The 22,989-nt window shown below is 46.4% G+C and overlaps 1 protein-coding gene across 4 annotated transcripts in view; it reads left to right on the forward strand.

Moving 5' to 3' along the window:
* The window catches only part of TRIOBP (TRIO and F-actin binding protein), a 996,124-nt gene that overhangs the window by 720,705 nt on the left and 252,430 nt on the right, over nt 1–22,989 (forward strand). For 3 of the 4 annotated variants that reach the window (XM_069653053.1, XM_069653054.1, XM_069653055.1), the window contains 2 exons: nt 20,316–20,425; nt 20,684–21,212. The exons of the other annotated variant lie outside the window; for it this stretch is intronic. In XM_069653053.1, the coding sequence (XP_069509154.1) occupies nt 20,316–20,425; nt 20,684–21,212 (639 nt within the window). The remainder of the gene's footprint in view (nt 1–20,315; nt 20,426–20,683; nt 21,213–22,989) is intronic. 4 annotated transcript variants of the gene reach the window in all.

Genomic DNA, 22,989 nt, shown 5'->3' on the forward strand with positions numbered 1-22,989 from the left:
CCAAGTGCTGCCGTACCTGCTGACGCTGGCCAAAGCTGGTCTGGCACACGCGTCCATCAAGATTCATCTTGCTGCGATCTCCCGATACACCAGAACCACGGGCAGGACGTCCTTGTGGTCTCATCGTCTGGTGAAAGAGTTCATGAAGGGACTGTTCAGATCGTTCCCGCCGGTGAAGGCTCCGGCCCCGGCGTGGGAGCTCAACGTGGTACTGACCAAACTCATGGGACCTCCGTTCGAGCCTCTGCACTCGGCCCCGTTGAAGTTTCTATCGTGGAAAACAGCTTTTCTCGTGGCCATCACCTCCGCACGACGAGTGGGAGAGATCCAGGCCCTTTCCTGCAAGGCACCGTACTTGACTTTCCACGACACGAGGGTAGTGCTCAGGACGCACCCCTCCTTCATGCCCAAGGTACCGTCGGACTTTCATCTCAACGAACCCTTGGTGTTACCTGTGTTCTTCCCGTCGCCTTCGTCGCCGGCTGAGAGGACTTTGCACTCGCTGGATGTAGCTAGAGCGCTGAAGTTCTACGTGGACCGCACGAAAGGTTTTCGGAAGACGTCACAACTCTTTGTGAACTTTGGACCTGTCAATCAGGGGAAGGCTCTCTCGAAGGCTTCCATCTCCAGATGGCTCTCCGGCTGTATCATGTACTGTCACCGGTTGGCAAACCGACCGCTGCCTGGCCGTCCGAGAGCCCATTCCACCAGAGCGATCGCAGCTACCACGGCGTTCCTATCTGGTGTGCCCCTGCTGGACATATGCAGGGCTGCTACGTGGAGGTCGACGCACACCTTCACGAAATTCTACTGCGTCGACCGGGATTCCAGGGAGGAGTCCAGGGTCGGCCAAGCAGTGCTGCGCAACCTGTTCGCCTGAGGTGAGCCTGGTGAGGAGGTAAGATGCTTAATGTTGAGTTGATGTGATGCTTAATGTTGAGCCTTTGCCACCTCCCGTGGTTGTGCATGTGTGTACTGCTATGTATTCTTTATTCATGAGCATGTGAATCCATGCCAGACCCCATGCTGGAGAAGGAACAAGTTACTTACCTGTAACTGTTGTTCTCCAGCATGGGTCTGGCATGGATTCACATGCGAACCCTCCCGCCTACCCCTCTGCGGCTCTTCACTTGGTCATACTGCCACTTCACGTGCTTCCAAATCTGAAGATGGCTGCCAGAGGCGGTGCTTAGGTAGAGGGCAGTCATTGGCTGTGGTCAGTATGACGCAGAGACCAGTGATTGGTTATTACTACGAAAGACAGATCAGAAACGAAACTGATACTGGTTTTTTCTTTACCGAGGATTCCCAGCCTGACGACGGGGAATATTCATGAGCATGTGAATCCATGCCAGACCCATGCTGGAGAACAACAGTTACAGGTAAGTAACTTGTTCCTTCTGGCTTGGGGAGGGAGGGCATTCCAGTGTGTTGCTGCCAGCACAGGAAAGCTTGGAACCTCCTGCTTGCATTCTTAGTGTTAGGAACAGGGATCATGTTGGCATAGGCTATTCTGGTGGGACTAGTGGGCACCTGCTTGCCAACTCTTTGAGCTAGGTATAGGTGTGCACGGTTGTTAACACACTTGTGTGTTAGAGCGAGGGCTTTAAAGACTATCCTCTTTAATGGGGAGTCAGTGAGCTTGCTTTCTGGTCTCAGAAATGCTTTCTCTTTTGGAGAAGCCAGTAGCCGTCCTAAGGGCGTTATTCTGGACTGCCTGCAGTTTGGAGAGGTTTTTGTTCGAAGTCCCTAGGAAGAGGGCATTACAGTAGTCTAATCTGGAGCCGATTATGGCTCTTGCAATGGTGAGATAGTTTGTCTTTGAGAGATATGGTCTGGCAGCGTTGATTAGTTTGGAGTGATAGGCGGAGGTTGAGGCAATGGCATTGACCTGCCTATTCATAGAGAGGGCCGAGTCCAGGTAGACACCCAAGGTCTTTACAGCTTGTGATACTGGGATTGACGAGTGGTCAATTGTAAAGGAGCTGTATTGTTTGTCCATTTTCTTGAGCGTGGCCGGTAATCCTATTATCAGAAGCTCGGTATTATCGCTATTGAGGCATAACCAGTTCTCGGTCATCCAAGTTTGGATAATGGAATAGATGAACTCGAGGGTGGCCGAATCGGCTTCATAGTCTCCCGTGAGTGGGATGAGGACCTGTGGGTCATCGGGATAGTTGGTATATGTGATGCCCAAGGCGTCCAGGATTTGGGACAGAGGACTTGTAAACAGGTTATAGAGGGTGGGAGAAATGCAAGATCCCTGTGGGACACCACATTTGATGAAGCTTGGGTGGGCACAGGCTGAGTCAGAAAAGACTTTCATAGCCCTTTCCTGAAGAAATTAGGTGATCCAAGCAATGGCTGTAGTGGAGAAGTTAGCGGCAGTGGAGAGGTGGTGACAGAGGGTATTGTGATCCACTAGGTCAAATGCCGCTGATAAATCAAGGAGCAGAAGGAGGATTTGCCCGCGTCTCTCAGATCATCCGGTTGATTTTTTTTTTTAGGTCTAGGAGGGTAGTTTTGGTGCCGTGCCCTGGACGGAAACCTGACAGCCGAAGGCCAAGCACATTATTTGCCTCCAAGAACTTTTGGATTTGCAGATGGGCTGCCTTGTCCAGAATTTTTAGAAGGAAGGGGACTGTTGTGATGGGTGTATAGTTTCCTGGGACAGTCGGGTCAAGGGTCGGCTTTTTAAGGAGAGAGCAAACCCATGCTTCCCTTAAGACGAGTTGGCCAGATTGGAAGAGTTCATGAACGCTGTGAGGAAGAGGGTAAGGGGAGGGCACATTCTTTAATAAGTTGAGCTGGGCAGGCAGCCTCTTTGCAGGCTGATGGTTTAATTGTTCGCTCATGTCCTTGAACTCCAATGATGGGGAATCGCTGCTAGCACTGGTCTGGGATTGAGCAATCTGGTGACTAGGGCTTGTTGATGGGCTAGGATTTTGTTTGAGCATGTTAAGCATGTCAAGCATAGCCGTTTGGATTTTGTTGCACCATCTTCATCCTTGTGGAGTGTTGGTGGGTGGGTAGTGGGTGTTTCCAACTCCCTGAAAATGGCAAAAATGTCCTTGGTGTTGGATTTTGCATTAGCTATCCTAGAGTTGAACGAGGAGGCTTTTGCTTAAATTACCATTTTATATTCTTTGGCTATACTCTTGAAGGTGGACTTGGTGGCATCATTGGGGTTTGCTTTCCAATGGGAGAGCACTATCCTTTTCTTGGCCCTAAGGTCGTATAGTTCTTTGGAGAACCAGGTGTTGGAATGCTTGGACTGCTTGGTCTTTTTCAAGGTAGGGGGGAGATAGCATCCAGAGAGATGACTGTTTTAAACACTTCAGCAAGAGTTTCTGGGTCACTGGCGCCAGGGGCCTGGAGGGTCGTTACTAACAGATAAGGTGTAAGCCTTTCTTTAAGTTAGTTGCTGGCCACTGGCACTATGCTTTCTCACTTTCACTTTGTCAATTCTCAGCTGGATACCTTGGAGAATTTCGAATGAGCACCCACTATGCGCCGGCCCACTCTGTCAAGGGTAGTGTATCTTGCTTTGAGTTCAATCACTCCTCGGCAGTTCAACTTTGCTTGTGTCTTCCTTCACACGCGTTTTAACAAAGTTTGTTCAGTGCTCGCCATACAATGTTGCTGCTTGCAACCTTGACTTCAACATATACCGGTCTCCCCAACTCACCGGCTGTGTTGATTTCACTGACTCTGCTGATTTCACTGACTCTGCTGATTTCACTGACTCTGCTGATTTCACTGACTCTGCTTTGTTCTTGGAGCCAAGGACAGTACCACGGCAGCTGGCGCTTCTTCCCGCCTTGACGCGGGAGGGCCCCAGGTACCTCCAACAAACAATGCAGGATTCTACAGCTTGTTTTCCTGGTCTTACGCTTACTATTCTCTAGGTTTCAAGAAAGTAACAGTTCCTTGTTGAATAGGTCAAGAGAACTTCCCTCCTTGCGATCCCCTCCCTCCCCCCCCTTTTGTTTTGCTATTTTTCTTGTCTTGTTAAACTGCCATCTCTGAACTGCTGTTTCCTCGTGTGGTTAGCTTGGCTCAGTGTGCTCTCGCGCTCCGCCTTTTATTTGTGTGGGGCAGCTTAATGGAAGTCCGGTGTGTGTGTGTGATGTTCAGTAATAGCCTGACCATTGTATTGGGACACGTCAGGTATATGGCTCGGCTGTTGGTCTGTTTTTCCTCATCACGGGCTGTCCCTGTGAAAGTGTGTTAAAGGGGTGGGGGTAGAGTTCCTAAATATCCTACTTCGTAGAATGGAGGTAAAGGGATACTGCGTCTCTCCATCTGGTGTCCCACTCCCTGAAGGCCCCTCACCCAGGTGATCCTCCCACACTGGTCTACCCCCAGGAACTGGATCCAAAAGTGATGGCCATGTCCTGGCCACCTAGATGACAGATCCCTGGGGACTAGTGAGTGAGACACCTTCTGGTTTCTCACAGTAAGTGGGGGCTAAAGTGTGGAATATGAACAGTTGCGGTTGTAAGGAGGTGCAGATGCTAAAAGAAAAGGGGAGGAGATGTGTATTAATGGCTTTGATAACCCAGGGTGGAACATGAGGGTTGTCATAGCTGGATGAGCAGTGGAATTCCTGTGTGCAATGTTTAGGGGCAAACCAAGCCCTGGGTTGCAAGGAAGTCGGTTGAGTCGTATTGGAGGTGTTGGTCGTGTTGCGGGGGTAGGGGGGGGATGGGGTTGCTGCTATGTAACTAAAGACTGGTGCAGCGTGCCTGAGCTCTGCGTTGTCCCTGCATTAGTTAGGTTCTTACTTCTTCTTTGAATTTTCTACTATTCTAAAAAGTAATTACAGAAAGTACAAAGTGGTTTTTACTCATCTTGAATTCAATACTACTATTCTAGAAGTATTTTACACTGTGGTTCACTTACTAGTAGTATTGTGTTGGTTATACATTGTGTTTGCTTATTGTGGTAGTAAGATTTATCTTTGTGTATGTGTTTCTTTGGACCATATATATACGCTTCACGTTTTGTCCCTTTCTACAGCCCTCTCTCCCTCCTAAAATGAGCCTGCCTGCTCTGCCATACTAGCATAACCTTGAGTGGTACAGACTTTTACTAAATTGGAACTCTGTATTATCAAATAGTTTTAAGAAGTCCTTTGGGTGTACTATAGAAAAAAACTCCCTAACTGGGTAGAATATCGTGTAGTCCTGCTGTTTGTGCTGATGTACCAGTGTAAACGTAGATAATGGTATGTCTGGCACCGCTACATCTGCTCTGTTTTGTCAAGTTAATTCAAAACTACACATCCATTGGAACTCTTCATATGAGGGTGCTGTATCTTGGCAGCAGGCTTAGTAACGGTCCGTTAAAACAATCTAGTGTGTAGTGCTTGGTGTTAAAATGTTTTGCATGTAATATGTTATATTGGCTGTCAGTTCTGTACTACAATCGGCACTGCTGTTAAGAAAAATTGACATACCAGAATAGGGAAGACACATTAATGTGGCGCCGGTTGATTGGGCGCTCTAAAATGTATATGTAAATTCATTTTCACCAGGAAGTCCATGTTGCCAATCTTTGTTTCTGCCTTGAATAGGACTGATCGGTCATCTGATTGGGAATGTGTTGCGGAATGTGTTCCTTTCCACTCGGACTGAATTTCAATTTTCCGAATGCATGAAGTGCTTTCACCAACGCTTTATATTTTCTTACAATGCAAGACCATCATTGATGCCTGTAGCTGTCTTGTTTGTTTGTGTGTGTGTGTGCGCGCCTCAAGTGTGCATGTTTCTCTCCAGCCTTCACTCCTCCAATACTTTTTCAGGTTTCTGTTGGTCACTTGCTATCGTTTCTCTTAAATATCCTTTTAAAACAAATATTTATATGATCAATCCACCAAGTCTAAGTGGGTTTTCAAATCAGCTGTACAGCACATTTGCTTACTGCCAACAATTTAGAATGCCTTCTAATGGGGTGTACTCTAATATTTCCGGAGTTGTTTTTGTAGCCTTGAATACCTATAAAACAATGAAGGCAAATAAATTGATATAATTGGGTTTGGGGAAAAATATTTCCTTAAGTTGAAACAGTTCTTTATTTAACACTTCTGGATGTTGTTCAAAAGACTAGTGTGCATGCCTCTGTGTGGAGTATTCTCAAATGTAGAAGCGTAGATGTATTGTATGAACTTGGCGGTTGTAAACTCTTTCGCTCAACCATTGATCTGCTAATGGCTGTTTGTATGGGATACCATGTGCTCGAATGAAATATGGTTTCTGAGGCTTTGGTATCAAGTATATGGTTGTGTTGGACCTTCAATGTTATGACCCGATTCTTTTGAATAGCTGACGAACACCTTTAGATGCCTAGGATTCTATATGCTTTTGACCTCAAAAGGCTGGTTTAATAACTTCCTTAGGATGTTCTGTAAAAGTGTGGGCCACTCTTGTGCTGCCAAAAGAACCTCCTGGGCTAAAGCAGTGCCTCCTTGGTAGTCTCCATCCTGATCCACCCCCCCTCCTCCCGAACGCCTGAGCCCCATAGTTGAATTGTCACTGAATAAACCTAATTGTTTTCTTCCAATTATGTGGGGGTGGTTATTTATGCTTATACACTTGTACATTTTCATTTTCAAATTTGGAAACTTCTGAACTTTGTTCTGAAAGGACTTCCAGCTAGTCGGTAGGTTTCTTAGTTATTAGAATTCCCCTGTGGGGCTTGGAGCTGTACCATTGGGGGTTTGTAGAGGTGCAGTCTGCTTTTACACTCCCCTCCGTTTCTGATCTCCCTTGATGTTGAGACCAGTCTTCGCTTTCTGCGGTTGAAAGTGTAGCCTTAATCACTATACCTTTGTGGCTCTATAAGTTGTTAGACCTCAGACTGCCTTTCCATAGTATTACCTTTGTCCCATAATCCCCTATGCTAAATAGATACTTGGCTAGAACTGTATTTCTTTTCTTTTCAGTGGAGTTTGCTCCGTGCCTTTAATCTGTTAATGGGGACAGAATTATATTGTTCTGCCTTCCCCTTTCCTTTGCGTTAAGATGGTGGTGCGTTTATTGGGTTTCCCAAAAGATATTATCCCGCTTTATTCTCGTTTTTTTGTTTTATTTTGCCAGTCTTCTAGAGCCCTTTAGTTTTCGCAGGTTATCCTTTTTAGAAGTGGCATCATTGCCTCTTTCAGCATGGAACAATCTACAAACTATGGTGAATCCTAACGTCATGGCTGCAGTTGCGTGTTATGTGTTTATAATGTTCCTCACAGTAATTCATTTTATAGTACATGTTAACACTCAATATTACTGTAAAATGAAATCCAGCTGCCAGTTTTTAATTGGTTGACTGAACTAGTCTAGCATGGTCATGTCTAGCGAACTTTTCACTTTGGAGCGACTTCAGGAAATGCTGAATCAATTAAGTGGAGTACCATTTGGGCATGCCCTCTTAGCTCATTGGGCATGTTCCCTTCAGAGGTCTGAGGATACCAAATCGGAGATCCCTTATCCCCCAGCCCTGCTAAACCTGAATGGCGTTGCTGTGTTTCAGTGCTCCTTTAAGAATTCATAATTTGGTTTACCATATGGGTCCCTTGCAGCCCTGCTGGGATGAAATCCAGCTAGATGCTCTATTGGTAACTTTTCTAATGTGAAGAACCGGGTCTGGCAATGGTGGTGCGATGTTGGATTAATCCCAAATCAATTTTGATAGTCTTCCAGAATGCTAATTCATATTGATCTGTTAAGTTCTTCCTTATGCACAGTTGTTCATATCTGCCTTCTACCCTAGAAGCGGCTGTTTTTATGAAAGTCAAGCGTTTCTCCAGGAAGACCACCTGGTTGTGCCACAGAACAGTTAGTGTTAACAGATTGAGGGTAAACCTCTTTAAACTATTTACTGTTGAACAACCTTCAGCAGGCAGTGTTTGCTCCATTGTATTTTTTTTTTTTAACTAGCTTTGTGTAGATTTTTGTATTGTTGAGCTTTAACCCCTTTTAGCCAAACTTTCCCAAAATGTACAAAGGTTCTAGGTTTTAAGCCTTAGTAATGGCCCCATTTGGATTGCCATTTAACATTTGCAACCCCCCTCTCCTCTTGCCTGTCTGAGCTTAACCTCCACTCCATAATCAGTACGACTACCCTACTGTGGCTTTGACCAGTTTTGACCTTCTTTTGTACCACATACCTGACCCAAGCTTCTCCAGAATTGCCTCTCTGAACTTCATGGCACAATGACTCTCTACGCTTGCGCACTTGATAGGTTTACTATTGGTCAGAAAATAATTGTGAAAACAATGTATTAACCTTATTTATATAAGCAACCTTGTGTTATCAAACTCCCATTTAGTTTTATGAGCAAAACAAGCATTTATACTTGCAATGTAGTGCCTTATGGGAGATTTGTCCCCAACCCCCTGGTGGAGGGGTGTGAAACAATCTATCGTAACGTACACAGGGTTTAAACCAAACATTTCAAAACTCAATTGAGAATTATGGCAGATCAGTCCTTTACTCAAGGAGGTCTGGTGGATGGTTGCTACAAGTCCCAAATGGATGCAACTAATGAATACACTATATAGGTATGCTGGAAAAAATACTGCTGAAAGCAGTGGGATTTCTTCTATCTTTTCTCCTTCTACTGATCTTGTTCTTCCCTCATTTGCTTCAGTCGTAATTTATTTTTCAATATTTCTCTGTACACTCGTCAATTTTCTTCATTGCTGTCAAAGCCCACCGAGTGTCTAGTTTTATTCCCAACTTGGCTCCTATTTTAACACACAATACTGCTTCCCTCAATATTCCAGAAGCTTCCAAGGCTATTTGTCTGAGGCTGCCCATTTTTCTGTCTCGGTTGCAATTATTCATGCTTTGCACCCTAGACATTGTACTGTAATGGCATTGCTAGATCTCAGCTCAGCCTTTTATACAGTAGATATTATTCCCGCTCTGCGCTGTACTCTCCCATCCATGCAGGATTTCTGATGGTTCAGTGATTTTCCTCTTAGCTAGCTAATGGTTTCATTGTATTTTGGAAGGGTTCGTAGTTTTCTCTTCCCTGTGGTAGCCCAATGATTTGGTTTTTGTGCTGCCGATTTTTATTCTCTGCGTGTCTTCTTTGGTTTAGTTGATTTCAGATTGTTTTTAGGGCTCATTTCTAAGCTGACGATACTCGGATTTATCTTTGTCTATTCAGTGTGTCGACTTTTCTCTCCTGTTAAATCATGAATGACGTCTTCGCTGTAACCAAAAAAATGAATTTTGTTCCACCCTGCCTTTTTTGCTGGACTTATTTCCTACCCTCCCTCAATGTCTTATTCCTCAGTTTTATTTTGTTTCAGTCTCGCAGTTTGGTCTTTATTTTTAGCATCCTTCTCTTTGAAGCTCAAATTCCCATTTTAATATTTGTAATCTAAAATGTAATTTGCTAACTTTTGCTCTACAAAAATGTTGTTGGAAACTATTTTATCCTGTCTTGACTATTGTTACTGTCAATGTCTGCCTTAACTGTAGGCGCTCTCCACTGCATTCAGTCCCACATTCTGCATTGAGAATTTTATTTGATCTCAATGTTTCTACTCTTTCTAGTCTTCATTGGCTTCCATTTAAACGTCTTTGAGTATAATTTCTATGAAAACGCTTTACAAGTATTCTTGCGTTGGCCCCTCCTTACCTTTAGCTCTTTGATATCTCTTAATAATCCTCCCAAAGATCTTTGTTCTGCTCCTCCGTTACTACGTTCTATTCCACCAACACCATGTGCATACTTTTATTTCAACTCCTAATCCCTACATCGTAGAACCACCTACCTCTGGTGGCATGTTAATGTAAAGGCTCTAAATGAGTTAAAACTTGGGGCAGATTTGTATCCCTTTTATAGCCTGTACCTTAACGTTGAGAGAAGTGTGTACTGGTACCTGAAAAAGGGTATGGTGATCAAGGAGTTTCAATTGCGGAGTGTACACATGCAGGGTTTAGCCCGGAGGACGTTCGTAGACTGGAATGCATTGGCTACACAGAACCTCTTTATAAATACTGCCTCATGTGATGGATTAAAGAGAACTGTGCTAATGAATAATTATTTGTACTAGATGATTTGAGCATGAAGCCAGTTGAAACAAAGAGGTTATGAGTGAGTGAAATATTCTTTCGACTAATAGAGATAAGCGAGAGCCCATGGTTGTTCGAACGGCATCCCTTAAACCTTATTTTGCTTTTTTAAAAGATTGTCATTTGTTTTAAAGTGATCTGTTTTGCGAGTTCTTTAGTTCATGCACATTGTCATTTGTATTGTACCGTCATTTCTCCAGCATTGGATCTTTCATGGATTCACATGCTTAGAATATTCCCCGTCGTCGGATTGGGACCCCTCGGTAAACATATATAGCCTTTTCCTATAGGAAAACTTCTGACACTTTTGTGTCCTATCTAAGTACTTTTGGGGCCCGCATACACATGCCCCGTAGGACGTCGCGGTATAAAAGCCCCGCCCCGCGGCTCCCTTCAGATTTCAACCGTCTCCAAAGTAGTGGGATCTCCTTGCGTCGTCTTACTATTTTGTACAAGGTTGTGTACTTGAAGTTGGAGTTAGGTGAATTTTTCCTTCATGTCGGGAAAGGCACTGTTCCGTCAGTGCGTGACGTGCGGCTTGAAAAAAGTTTACGAGGGGGATGGACATATGGATTGTATATACTGTCTCCACCCTCATCATTCGGCTGATAACTGTGACATATGCAAAGGGTTTTCTCAAAAGACCCTCAAAGACCGAAATCGACGACTGGTGGCATGGTTGAATGATGGAGCGGGGGCATACCCCCCTTCGGAGGTAGGCTCCACACAATCGGCAAAAACATCACACCGCGCTGTATCGTCGGAACCACCGGCGAAGAAATCTCGACCGGCGGAGAAAGAGTAATCTTGGAGTCATTCAGCTAAAGAATCTTCGACGAGAAAATCGTCATCTTCATCAAAAAAGCATGACCAGGAAAGGCCGAAATCCTCCTCGGGCGATCACCATAGATCGACCACGAGTCGAGAGTCTGGTAAAAGCAGGCCAAGTGCAGGAAAGGCGGGACCGCCTAAACCACCTGCTAAGCCACCGTCGACGGCGGTCCAGTCATCGGCCTCCTCCCTACCACTGACGTACGTGGTATCTACCGTCCCGCCGACAGCAAAGGTGGCCTCGTCGACGGAGGTTCTACAGGAAGCCTGGAGGCCTGAAGTTTTTTCGATCCGATCCCTCCGGATACTTTGCTGCAGGAACAAGCAGCGTTGCTGTCCTCGGGAGAGGACGAGAGCGGGGGAATAGCTGGCCCGGCAGACCTCGGGCTACGAGTGGTTGACAAGTCGTCGACGAGGGGATCCGGAGTTCCATTGGCTGTCGTTGGAGATTCTGTCCACGCTTCAGTCTTTAGTACAGTCGTTGGACCAGAGACTACCTCAGGTAAACCTGCCAGTCACCAGTCGACAAGCCGGGCCTATCCCGTCCAACGACTCACTTACGCACGCCAATCTCAGCACCACAGGCACCCCAAGAGGAAGGTGAGCTACCAGATTCGGAGTCTGACAGAGGAGCCATGTCGGATATCTCCTCATCCCCCTCCAGGGATCCAGCCTGGGAGTCAGAGCCTGGCTCAGCCGTCCCCCCCCCCGGATGATTATTGCATCATTATATTCTATGATGGAGAAGGCGTGTAAGGAATTCGGTTTGTCCCAGGAAGAACAGAAAAAGGACTGTTTTTTCTTTTCGACCACATGGGTAAGAGAAGGTCAGTGTTTTCAATACCCATACTAGATCATGTGTGGAAGGAGGGTTTGCAGACAATGCGTCACCCCTTTTCGGGACCGGCGGTAAAAGGACGCCTTGAGAAAAAATTTAAGGCTCCAGAGTCTACCCCCAAGTGCTTATCCTCCCAACCAACGCCTGAATCGGTGGTGTCGGCGGCAGCGGCGAGGAAAGCTAAGGCCCAGCACAAGTGCACGACTCCGCCTGAAAACGAGGCAAGACGTCAGGATGCCTTCGGCAAAAAAGTGCTATCTGTGGGAGCAACTACAGTAAAGGCTGCAAACTCTCTGGCTATTGTAGCCAGATACGACGGAGAAATATGGCACAGGCTGGCTCCGTTGCTGGATCATCTTCCGGAAGAGTATAGGAAGGCGGCGATGTTACTCGTCCGAGAGGGTGAGGAAGCCTCCAATCACGCAATAAACATCGCGGTGGACCTCGCTGAATCGGGCTTCAAGCAAGTCAATAATGGGGTCGTGTTACGACGACAGTCATGGCTTAAGTGTACCTACTTCAGGCCGGAGGTAAAATACAAAGTATTAGATATGCCCTTTGAGGGAGACCTTCTATTCGGAGAGAAAGTAGATGAGGCCCTGAAGGGAATGAAAGAGGACACAGCACGTTCATTGGGTGCCCTCTAGAGTGGCCGAAGCTACAAGTCTTTTCGTCCCTTTAGAGGGGCTTCAGGTAATTCCAGATTCTCTGCGTCAGGAGACAGATCCTTCAGTAGGTCGGCGTACCCCTCCCAGGGATACAGGCGTGCTTCTCAAACAGCAAACCGACGCCGGAACTTCCAGACCTCCAGGAAGAGACCATCCAATCCGTCGTCGAGAGAGAAGCAAAACAAAGATCAGCAATGACGAGCAACACACCGTTCTGGGGGGACGAGTATCAGCCTATGTCGACGAATGGGAACGAATAACGACAGATCAATGGGTGCTGGACACAATAAGGAATGGACATTCTCTACAATTCAAGCGTAGCCCTCTGCACATTCCACCTGCGTTCATCGCTCATTCCCATCTGAGGGTACTGCAACAGGAGGTAACACTCATGTTAGCAAAAGGTGCGATAGAATTAGTTCCAGCATCACAGAAAGGTCAAGGGGTTTACTCAAGATACTTCGTCGTGAAAAAGCCAAACTGAAAATGGCGTCCCATTCTAGATTTACGCGATCTCAACAAGTCCTTAAAGAGCCTAAAATTCAAAATGGTCACGCTCCAGGAAGTGATCCGAGCTGTTCAAGAAGGGGATTTTCTGGCGTCCCTGGATTTGCAGGACACGTACTTCCATATTCCAATGTGTCGGAAGCACAGGAAGTTCCTGAGGTTTGTGATAGGGCGGACTCACTACCAGTTCACGATTCTTCCCTTTGGGCTCAAAACCTCCCCCAGAACGCTCACAAAATGCCTGGCCCCAGTAGCGGCCTGGCTAAGAAGGCAGGGCCACCATGTATACCCGTATCTCGACGACTGGCTGGTAAGGGGATCCTCCCCAGCGTCGACCAACGCAAGTTTGCAAGCCACCATGCAGCTTCTAGAACAGCTGGGATTCTCCATAAACTTCGAAAAATCCTTGCTGATGCCATCGAGAACGTTGGTGTTCCTGGGGGCACAGTTTGAAACCCAGTCGGGGCTAGTGAAGCCTTCCCCTGACAGAATCTCAAAACTCAATCAGCTGGCGGGTCGACTACGGCGAAACACCAAGCTTTCAGTGAGAAAATATGTTTCGGTCCTAGGGGCCATGGCATCCTGCATCCATCTGGTGGCCAACTGTCGCCTGTTCAGGAGTTCCTGGCGGACCGGTGGATACAGGCCCAAGGATCGTGGTCAGACAAGATAATAATCATCGACGAAGACAAACTGCTTCGGACTCTTCAGTGGTGGCAGAGTTTCCACAACATGAACAGTGGTGTACCCCTACAGGAGCTGGAGTTCCAGCTAACCATAGTCACGGATGCGTCTCTAACCGGCTGGGGAGCGCACATGGGCACTCTTCAAACGCAAGGTCGTTGGTCTCCAACGGAGTCACTCCTACACATCAACGTGTTAGAGCTCAGAGCAGTGCGATGGGCCTTGAAGGCGTTCCTGCCACACATCAAGGGATCGAGAGTACGAGTGTTGACGGACAATACGACGGCCATGTTTTATTTGAGAAAACAAGGGGGGATGCGATCCAGGACCCTTTCCATGGAGGCCCAGAAAGTGTGGCATTGGGCATTAAAGCACGAGAGATCCATCGTGGCTCACCATCTCCCGGGAGTGAGGAACTCGCAAGCAGATTCCCTCAGCAGAAGGATGGCCCAGATACACAAATGGGAAATGGACACAGTTCAGCTGACGAAAGTTTTTGAGAAATGGGGTCACCCCCCACTGGACGTCTTCGCAGCGAAGGAAAACAAGAAATGCGAGCAATTCGCAAGCAGATGGCCTCAGGAGGGTTCCATGGGGGAGGCGTTCTCCTTCCCATGGACGGACAAGTTCCTTTATGCTTTTCCTCTGTTCCCCCTCATACGGAGGACGGTGCAGTGGATACGCAGGTACAGTTGCCGGGTAATTCTAGTGGCACCGTACTGGCCGAGGCAACCGTGGTTTTCCGACCTGCTTCACTTGTCGCTGGAACAACCAATAGCGTTTCCGAGGGTCCCGGACCTACTGTCCCGGGACAAAGGTACGGTGTGGCATCACGACCCGGACAGTCTCAACCTCACAGCCTGGCTCCTGACTTTTCGGAATTTGGTACCTTAGAAGTTTCGGAGGATTGCCAGAAAATTCTGCAAGCGGCTCAGGCCCCTTCTACCAACAAATCTTACTCCTATAAGTGGCGAAGGTTCTGTGAGTGGTGTCGAGGACAACAAGGACTACACCCGTTAAAGGTGACTCCGGAGCAAGTTCTGCCTTATCTGCTTCACTTGGCAGAGGGGGTTTTATCTTTCACTTCGATAAAGGTGCACATGGCAGCCATCTCTAGGTTCACGAGGAAGAGACAGTCGTCTCCTTTATTCAGCGACAGGTTAGTGAAACACTTCATGAGAGGTTTATTTCGAACTTTTCCCCCAGTAAAAAGTTTTCCACCAACATGGAGTCTCAACGTAGTACTGGCAGGCTTAATGAAACCACCCTTTGAGCCTATGGCCACTTCGGCCATGAAATTCATATCGTGGAAGTTGGCGTTCTTAATTGCATCACATCAGCTAGGAGAATCTCGGAACTGGAAGCGTTGGTCGTAGACCCTCCATACCTAAGATTCTTTAAAGACAAGGTGGTTCTGGCAACTAATCCTACTTTCGTTCCGAAAGTTCCTACAGTGTATCACAAACACTCGTCCATTGTCCTCCCTACTTTCTTCGCGACCCCATCATCGGCAGCGGAAAAAGCTCTTCATACCTTGGACGTTAAGAGGTACCCTAAAATTTTACCTACATCGTACGCATGAACTCTGGTCTACTCGACAACTGTTCATCGCGTATGGTCCGTCGACGAGAGGAAATGCAATTTCTAAGCAAGGACTGGCTCGGTGGGTCTCGTCGACGATTGCGTTTTGCCACTCCAAGGCCGGAAGGCCGCTGCAAGGGCATCCTAGAGCCCATTCTACAAGATCAACGTCCTTTTCAGCAGCATTATGGGCAGGAATTCCGCTAACGGACATATGCCAGGCTGCGGCATGGTCGGTGCCCCACACGTTTACCCGCCACTACTGCCTTGCGAGGCAGCATGCGGACGAGGTGCAGATGGGAAGAGCAGTCCTGCGCCATCTGTTTCAATAAGGTAAGCTCTACACTGTGGAGAGTTTTTTTTCTACCTGTTGGTGACCGTATGCTTTATGGAGGTACAGATATATGGGTAAACTTATTTCTTGTGTACCTATGCATTGTGTTTCTTGTGGGTGTATGTTGCATTGCATTCTCACCGCCGTCTTCCAGTTTACTGCTATACAATCTATTTTAAGCATGTGAATCCATGAAAGATACCAATGCTGGAGAAATGGAGTTACAGGTATCTTTCATGGATTCACATGCGCCCGCCAGCCTCCCCGGGATGCAATGTATATGCTAGATAGGTTTAACCCTTCCTACTTTGGAGGGGCCGAAATCTGAAGGGAGCCGCGGGGGCGGGGCTTTTATACTGCGACGTCCTACGGGGCATGCGTATGCGGGCCCCAAAAGGACGTAGATAGGACACAAGTGTCAGAAGTTTTCCTATAGGAAAAGGCTATATATGTGTACCGAGGGGTACCAGTCTGACGACGGGGAATATTCTAAGCATGTGAATCCATCAAAGATACCAATGCTGGAGAAATGGAGTTACAGGTAAGAAACTATCCCCTTCCTTGCTCTGTGCTTTGGATATAAGTGTTTTGTAATAAAAAGGAAACTAGCAGTGTGAATAAGTATTTTTGGTCAAAGATAGCACACAATACAGCATATGTATGGAGAAAAAAGAGCCAAAGGATGATATGTCCTACTCCTAAACTAAAGGTAGGACTACAACCTTGCGCTAAATTATGTCCCTCCAAGACAAAGGCGTGGGGAGAAAAAAACACTAAACAATGAGAATGCATTTACAAAGTCATTGTACTGAAAAGGCTAGCACGTTGAATAGTAACTGTAATCCCCACAACCAGTCCATAGTGAAATTATTAAACACATTGTGAAGAATCCAAGAATGTCAGTTTTTATTGGCAAACGCACTACTCCAGTGGTTGAAACACGACATGACCAAAAGGCCTTTACCCTATCCCCTACACTAAACACGTGCAGCACCAACCAGTGTACTTAAGTAAAGTAACTCCAGTAATGGGTATGTATAATACTGGGGCGAGGACAACCCTTGGCGATGCTAGGAACAAAAACGCAAGAACCACTATCAACATTCCAGTTGTTCTTTAGGACATGCACTGAGAAGGGACTGACCAAACCAAGAGTAGTAGTAGCAGTGGTTTGGAGCAGGATGAAGTAAAGGCAGACTGAAGAGAAGTGAACGAGCAAGAATCAACCGGAAATTGTAATACTGTTACACAGCTAAAGAGAGAGCCACGGAAGGAAACAGATTGAAGGATGGGCTGGCGAAAGGGAACCTGGTACGGGACCTCCAATTAATACGGGATATCAGAGGAGCCCAGAAGGTCCTGCTTTCCCCGAGCAGCATCACTGCGACCAGCAGAGATGCGTCGGGTCCCAGAAAACTGGGGGGGGAGGGGGAATGTGAAAGACTTGTCTGACTAGTGCCATTACCAAGTGGAACAGCATAAGAAGGGCCTGCAAGACATCTGCTTTCGGCAGTGGTTTTGCCAACAAGCCATGAGACTTGACCGGTTGGGAGAACACCAATGGAAACTGGCTAGAGTGGCAGCCAGGCGACTCTCCTGCGAAATCCTATTGAGAGAGGTGGGCTCTGGTGGACCCGAAAGGCTGTTAAAAAAAAAAAAAAAAAGTGGGACTTTAGCACCACAGAAAAAAGGGGGACAGCAAGGCAAGCTCTGAAGACTCTTAAATATGAAAAGTAGTTGGGCAGTAGAGTATACCCAAACTGCTTATGAAACGCCATTAGGAACAGACTTGTACCATACTTGAGCTGGTCTTCATTGTCCCAGTGTTTTGTGAAAACACTGGAAATACCTGGCACATTAGAGGGCCAAGTATATCTTACTAATGAATTAAATGCACAGACCTTTGGCAGGAGAGTAATCCAAGGCGGTGAGTCAATCTGAAAGCAAGAGCTGACAAGTTTGTTTATTTGGTCACAACATTGTGAACTGGAACGTTGTACTGAGAGAACTACACATACAATAAGACTTCAAGTTTGGCCCAAGTGCGAGTTGCTTCTTGGCTATAGCTGGGGATTGTTAGTTGTGTAACCTGGAAAGTGTCAAAAGAAAGGGCAATCAAACCATTTCACACTGTGTGGAACCGTTTGGATTTTTTTTGTTGTTTTAAGTTCTTTTTTGGATACCCCAAAGTAAGGCTGCAAGTGGTCAGCTAAGAGATTCCCTTTTCAGCTTTTTTGAGTTGGTGCGAGGGTCAGGTTGGGATTTGGGACACAGGACAAAGAACTTTATTATTTTGAACATTCTGGCACCGACATTGGTTGGTTTTGTTGAAGCAAGGAAACCCCTCTTGGTTTTGGGGTAACAGTGTCTCCAACCCGTTTTTTTTGTGAAATGAGTCTTGATCAACCAGCAGATCACCTATATGTCCAGGTTTTGCTCATACACCCTCACAACATGTAGACTGTATGCATATTACAGTATCTAGGGGGATGTAAATGGGGTTCACTCTTTTTCCAACAAATCCTTAAAGGGCCACCGAATATCCCAAAAAAAGCTTACACTTGCACTACCAGACCATTATGGTCTCCTTACACTCCTAGAAAGCAAAGGGATTGATAAAATGTAACCATTTAGTATCCTAATACAATTTACAATTCTACAGCACAAGTGCAGTAATTGTTAAAGATTGCAAAATAATGTTTCCATTCCAGGAACCCATAAACATGCCAACCTTCAGGGGAGTGGCTTCTGAAGCCCCTTGACTGGAGTTAAAGATCCCACTAGGAAATAACAAGATCAAGCTATCGGTGTAGCTCTGCCTATAGTGAATAGGCAGAGAATTACCTGTTCTACCACACAGGTTTTGGCAAAGGAGCAACCAACCGCTGAGGAGACTTCAGTGAACCAAATCCAGGTGCATGACCTAGCTAGTAAGAGAATGAGTGAAACTAAGCAGGATTTGGTCCAGTGGATTACATTGGTGAACTGTGGTGAAAGGGAGGTGGTTGGGCGGGTGTGGGGTAATGGGGGGGCAGTGCACTGCCCCACCCAGATCCCCAATGGGAAATATGACTAATAACCCTGGACCTGATGGCAAGTGCGCCTGGCAACAGATGCAGAGGACTTGACTCAAATGGTGAAACAACCCGGTCACTATACAACTTCTTCCTCTATGCAAGATATAGGACTAGGTGTGCAGTGGCATACACCAAGTCCTTTCCAGGAGCTGGAGTATATGGTTCTGGCCAAGCACCCTTATTTGTGCCCTAGGGTGATTAGATCACTCTAAATCGGTGATTTTGTTTTTTGGCTTCACCAGAGGTGCAAGCCAAATTACACCATTATCAGCCCAATGTACTTTTATGGTAGCCAAGGCAGGCCTAAAATAACATAAATTGGCCTTTTAACTCACATGGGCTCTTTGAGCCCAAGACTGGAGCTGCTATAGTAGTTTGAACTGATTAGAATAAACTCCTAGCACTGGGGAGGCAACTACACTTCCTCTATGGATGAGCTTGGGTATTAGATTTTGGGGCTAACCTAGTTGGCTGACTGGCAATTTTGTTTAAAATCCTCTAGCCCTGTGAGAGTGGAGGTACAAATTCGAAAAAACCTTGGTACTACACTTAGCTGTGCCAGATTTCTGGGGGAGTTAAATTAACTGGTTTACTACTGGCTGATTTGCTGCTGAAAAACAGTTGTATATTTTGAGATGGTCTGGCCATACTGGTGGTACCTGTGTTGCTTGCTTGCGCCCAGGATTTGTATTTCAGAGTGCTGCACATCCTGCTGCTTGCCCTCCTCTGCTTGGGCCAGGCATTCCATCCTAATGCTTTTTTTTCATGGCCGTTTTACTGTGATTACCAGAGCCTTCTGCCTTTGTTTTGGAAGGAAGCAGACACCACCTGGGAAGGTGTTGAACATCTGCCAAATGTTCTTTGGTTTTTCCTGGTCACCACTACAGTTGTATTGTTGCAGGGGGCCACTTTTTAATCTCAGCTTATCTCAGGTGAGGTGATGGGGTGGAGTTGGGTCAATAGGGCTGGTGGCAGTTGAGATGCAAAAAAGCTGCTTAGCTTTAGAAAGGGGACTTAATGCAGGTCTCATACAGAAGGTTAACATGGGTATTGCTATGGAAAAAGTTCTCATTTTTTACTGAGTGTATACCCAATTTGATGCCAGAAAATTTAGCATACATGTCAATCGGATACCAATGCTTGAACTATAACTACAAGTAAGTACCTTTGACTGCTTGTATTAGTTCTCCTTAGCCTCCACACTGTCCCTGACTGTGCATGGTCCTAGGGTATAAGGCCTGGAGCAAGGTTAGTCAATGGGTGTGGTAGAAGTGGACACAACTGTTCACGCATGTGCAACTTTCTTCCATTATTTGTTCACATGGTTATTTTTTTCCAACTGCCACAAAACTATTCTGTTCTGTGCAACATGGTGTTCACTTTAATAAGCCTTGAGGAAAGGGTGCAACAGTCACCACCAGTACAGTAATCGCTACATTGGGTATGTTGTACTATGTTACACTGGAGAAGGAGTCTGCTCTGTAGTTGCTTTCCTTGGAACAGTTGAGTAGATTTGCATATGGAGGAGATCGACTTGGGAATTTTATTTCCATCCTGGCTCTGTTGGCTGCTGCTTCTTGTTCTGACCTACCATATCTTTTACATTGGTGTCTTTTTCTTAAATCCCACGTACATAAGACCACCTCGTAGGCTAGTCCCTACTAATTAGTTTGCTTATCATTGCATCCTGGTTTTCTTTGCTTTTCCAGACAAAAGAGGGAGTGTTCACGCTCTCTGCTATGACCTCTGGCATCCGGAGGAACTGGATTGAAGCCCTCAGGAAGAATGTGCGCCCCAATAGCGTGCCTGATGTCACCAAGTAAGTTGGTCAGCTGGCCACCTTACACAAACCAATCAATCCTCACTTAACACCCCAAACACTGCTCTTGCGCACATTCCTACCATCAGTGCACTTTTCCAGCAAATGGATATCTCCATCTCACTGTCTGCCTATCTCTTCACCCCTGATTCCTCCAGTATGTCTCCTCCCTCTGCTTTATTATATAGTCTTCACTCAAACATTGATTTGTTTCTCAAACCCCCTTATGTTCGTTTTAAAAATGTTTTTTTTTTTTAGGCTCTCTGACATGAACAAAGAGAACTCTTTCCGTGGCTATAGCTCACAGAAACCCCAGCTGCGTCAAGTGGAGGAGCAGCAACGCCCTACATCTGCCTCAGAGGTGCGAAGTAGCATCCGAAGAGGGGAGCATTCCAGTCAGCGCCAGTCCTCTTTTGACTACGTGGAGCTTTCGCCTGTACACCCAGAACTACCCCAACGGAGCAGAGGAGTTCCTCGGCCCCTGGAGAGCTCTGAGCTGGAACGTGAGCAGGCCCAGCGCTCTGAGGAAAGGCGCCGGTGGTTTGAGGCATCAGTCGGTGGGATGCGACCAGAGGAGGTTGTGATAGAAGCTTTCCAGAAGGGAGTGGATCGGGGCCCAAACAGCCCAGCCCTTACTGAGGAGCAGAAAAGCCGCCTTTCTGAAGAAATTGAGAGGAAATGGGCGGAGCTGGAGCGGCTGCCATTGAGGGACACCAAACAGATCCCACTTGTGCGCCAAAGAGTGGGATCCTCTTCTGCAGAGTCTGGGGATCAGCTGGAAAAAGAGGTAAGCAGTCTTGTTGCCTGTTTTGAAGTGTGGTTCCTGCTCTGACCCCACCCTACTTCTCCGCTTGTGCTTGCCTACATACACTCCCTTATGGTCCAGCAGGAACCTGGTAGCTTGCTCACCCGATCTCAATGGGTTTCCTAAGCACCAAGTGACGTGGACTCTGGTAGGAGTAGCAAGCCAGGCTCTCATGGAGGTTCATATCTTTAGAAAATAAACCACACTGATCTACTGAAGAATATATAAACCATGTTGCATGTTTTTGTTGGGGGGTGGGGGATTTTTGCACAGTCCTCTGGCGAGGGCTGTGTGATCCCCTTACCTAATGTGGAACCGTGTCACCCAAAAGGAACTACCAGACTCTCCAATGGTAGCTGTAGCAGAGAAGTCGGGTTTAACTTCACGAGTGAGAAAGGTTGGTCGAAACGTACAATTCATCCTAGCATACACCACACTGTTAAACTGAAAAATGTGTGCATTGTAAAGGTTTCAAAAGCCCTAAGATATCAGGGGGAAGTCTCTAAAGCAGGCGACCTGCAAAACTAACGCATACCATGGGGTCACCCGAGAAGCTGTCTTGAAGAACCGAACAACCCAGTGGCCAGAGGCGAGTACTTTGCGTTTGCTCCCGAACGTCCGTTCCCAGAAGACAAAACAACTTGGTATGTAAAGGCTTGTTTTTAAAGAACAACATTAAGTATATGGCTGCCCAGGTTCTTGCACTATGTGAGGCAACGAACATCCTGACCGCCCAAAAGAACAACGTTCTGAGAAGTGAGATCCATCATCCAGAACTGAAATCCATCATCCAGAACTGAAATCCTCGATTGATGAGTCCAGTAGGATGAAGGAACATGCATACTGTAGACTCTGGCGGCTTCGCAGGTAAACTTGCGTAGTGTTATGGGAAGTTTCATTTTTACTGCACCTTTCCTTCCATTTCTATGGACCCCAAACATTTTGCTTTTATTTATTGTATCCGACCTGTTCTTTTTACAGTGCAGTGAAGCCTTAGGCTTCACTACACTGTCTTCTGCTCATCTGTTATGGAGAAACTGACATTGTTTCCCTTAGTCTAGTTGCTTTTTTACTACTTTTAGTAACTTGTTATCACTTGTGTAAACTTTTTATCATTTGACAATGCATCTTACAATGCGGTACACTTTTTGTTTTGCCCTAGACTAGAGGATTTTTGGTTACTCTAGGTGTCCTTAATGGACACGCTGGTGGCAGCAGTGACTTCACCATTTTTCTGGTGCATTTCGTTTTAGCCTACCGCATTTGCTGCATTTGGCTACTAACCCTGGCTAGTGGTCAAACCTGGCCATGCCAAGAGACTTTTCACTTGTCATTTAAGCCATATTGTCTTTTATCCTTCTTCCGGGTCTGTGAGGCAGGAAAATCCTTATATGGACTTCCAGTGCCTGGGAAAGCAGAGGATTTTGGCAGGTCACTGGAGTGCTGTGTGCATTTGCTGCCAGGAAGTGGGCTTGGGACTGTCTGGTCCCAATCCACAAACTGGTGCCTGTGTGTCTGAGTGGTATGCATGAGTTTTGCCGACAGTCATCATGTTTGGACCACTGCTGGGGTGTGTGTGGGGCAGATCTGTCATTTGCTAGTGAGAACTGCTGCTCTTAACTGGCTTTTTGGATAGGAGAACCCCTGCGCCCACCCTAGAGAGTTCCTGGAAGAAACTTAAGGAGCCAAAACTCCTGTCCATCTGCAATACATGGTAGGCATTTGTTTCATTGAGGAAGCTGCTACTTTAAAGAATGTT

Source organism: Ambystoma mexicanum, chromosome 3q (genome assembly GCF_040938575.1).
Source record: "Ambystoma mexicanum isolate Mex_15411 chromosome 3q, UKY_AmexF1_1, whole genome shotgun sequence".
NCBI lineage: Eukaryota > Metazoa > Chordata > Amphibia > Caudata > Ambystomatidae > Ambystoma > Ambystoma mexicanum.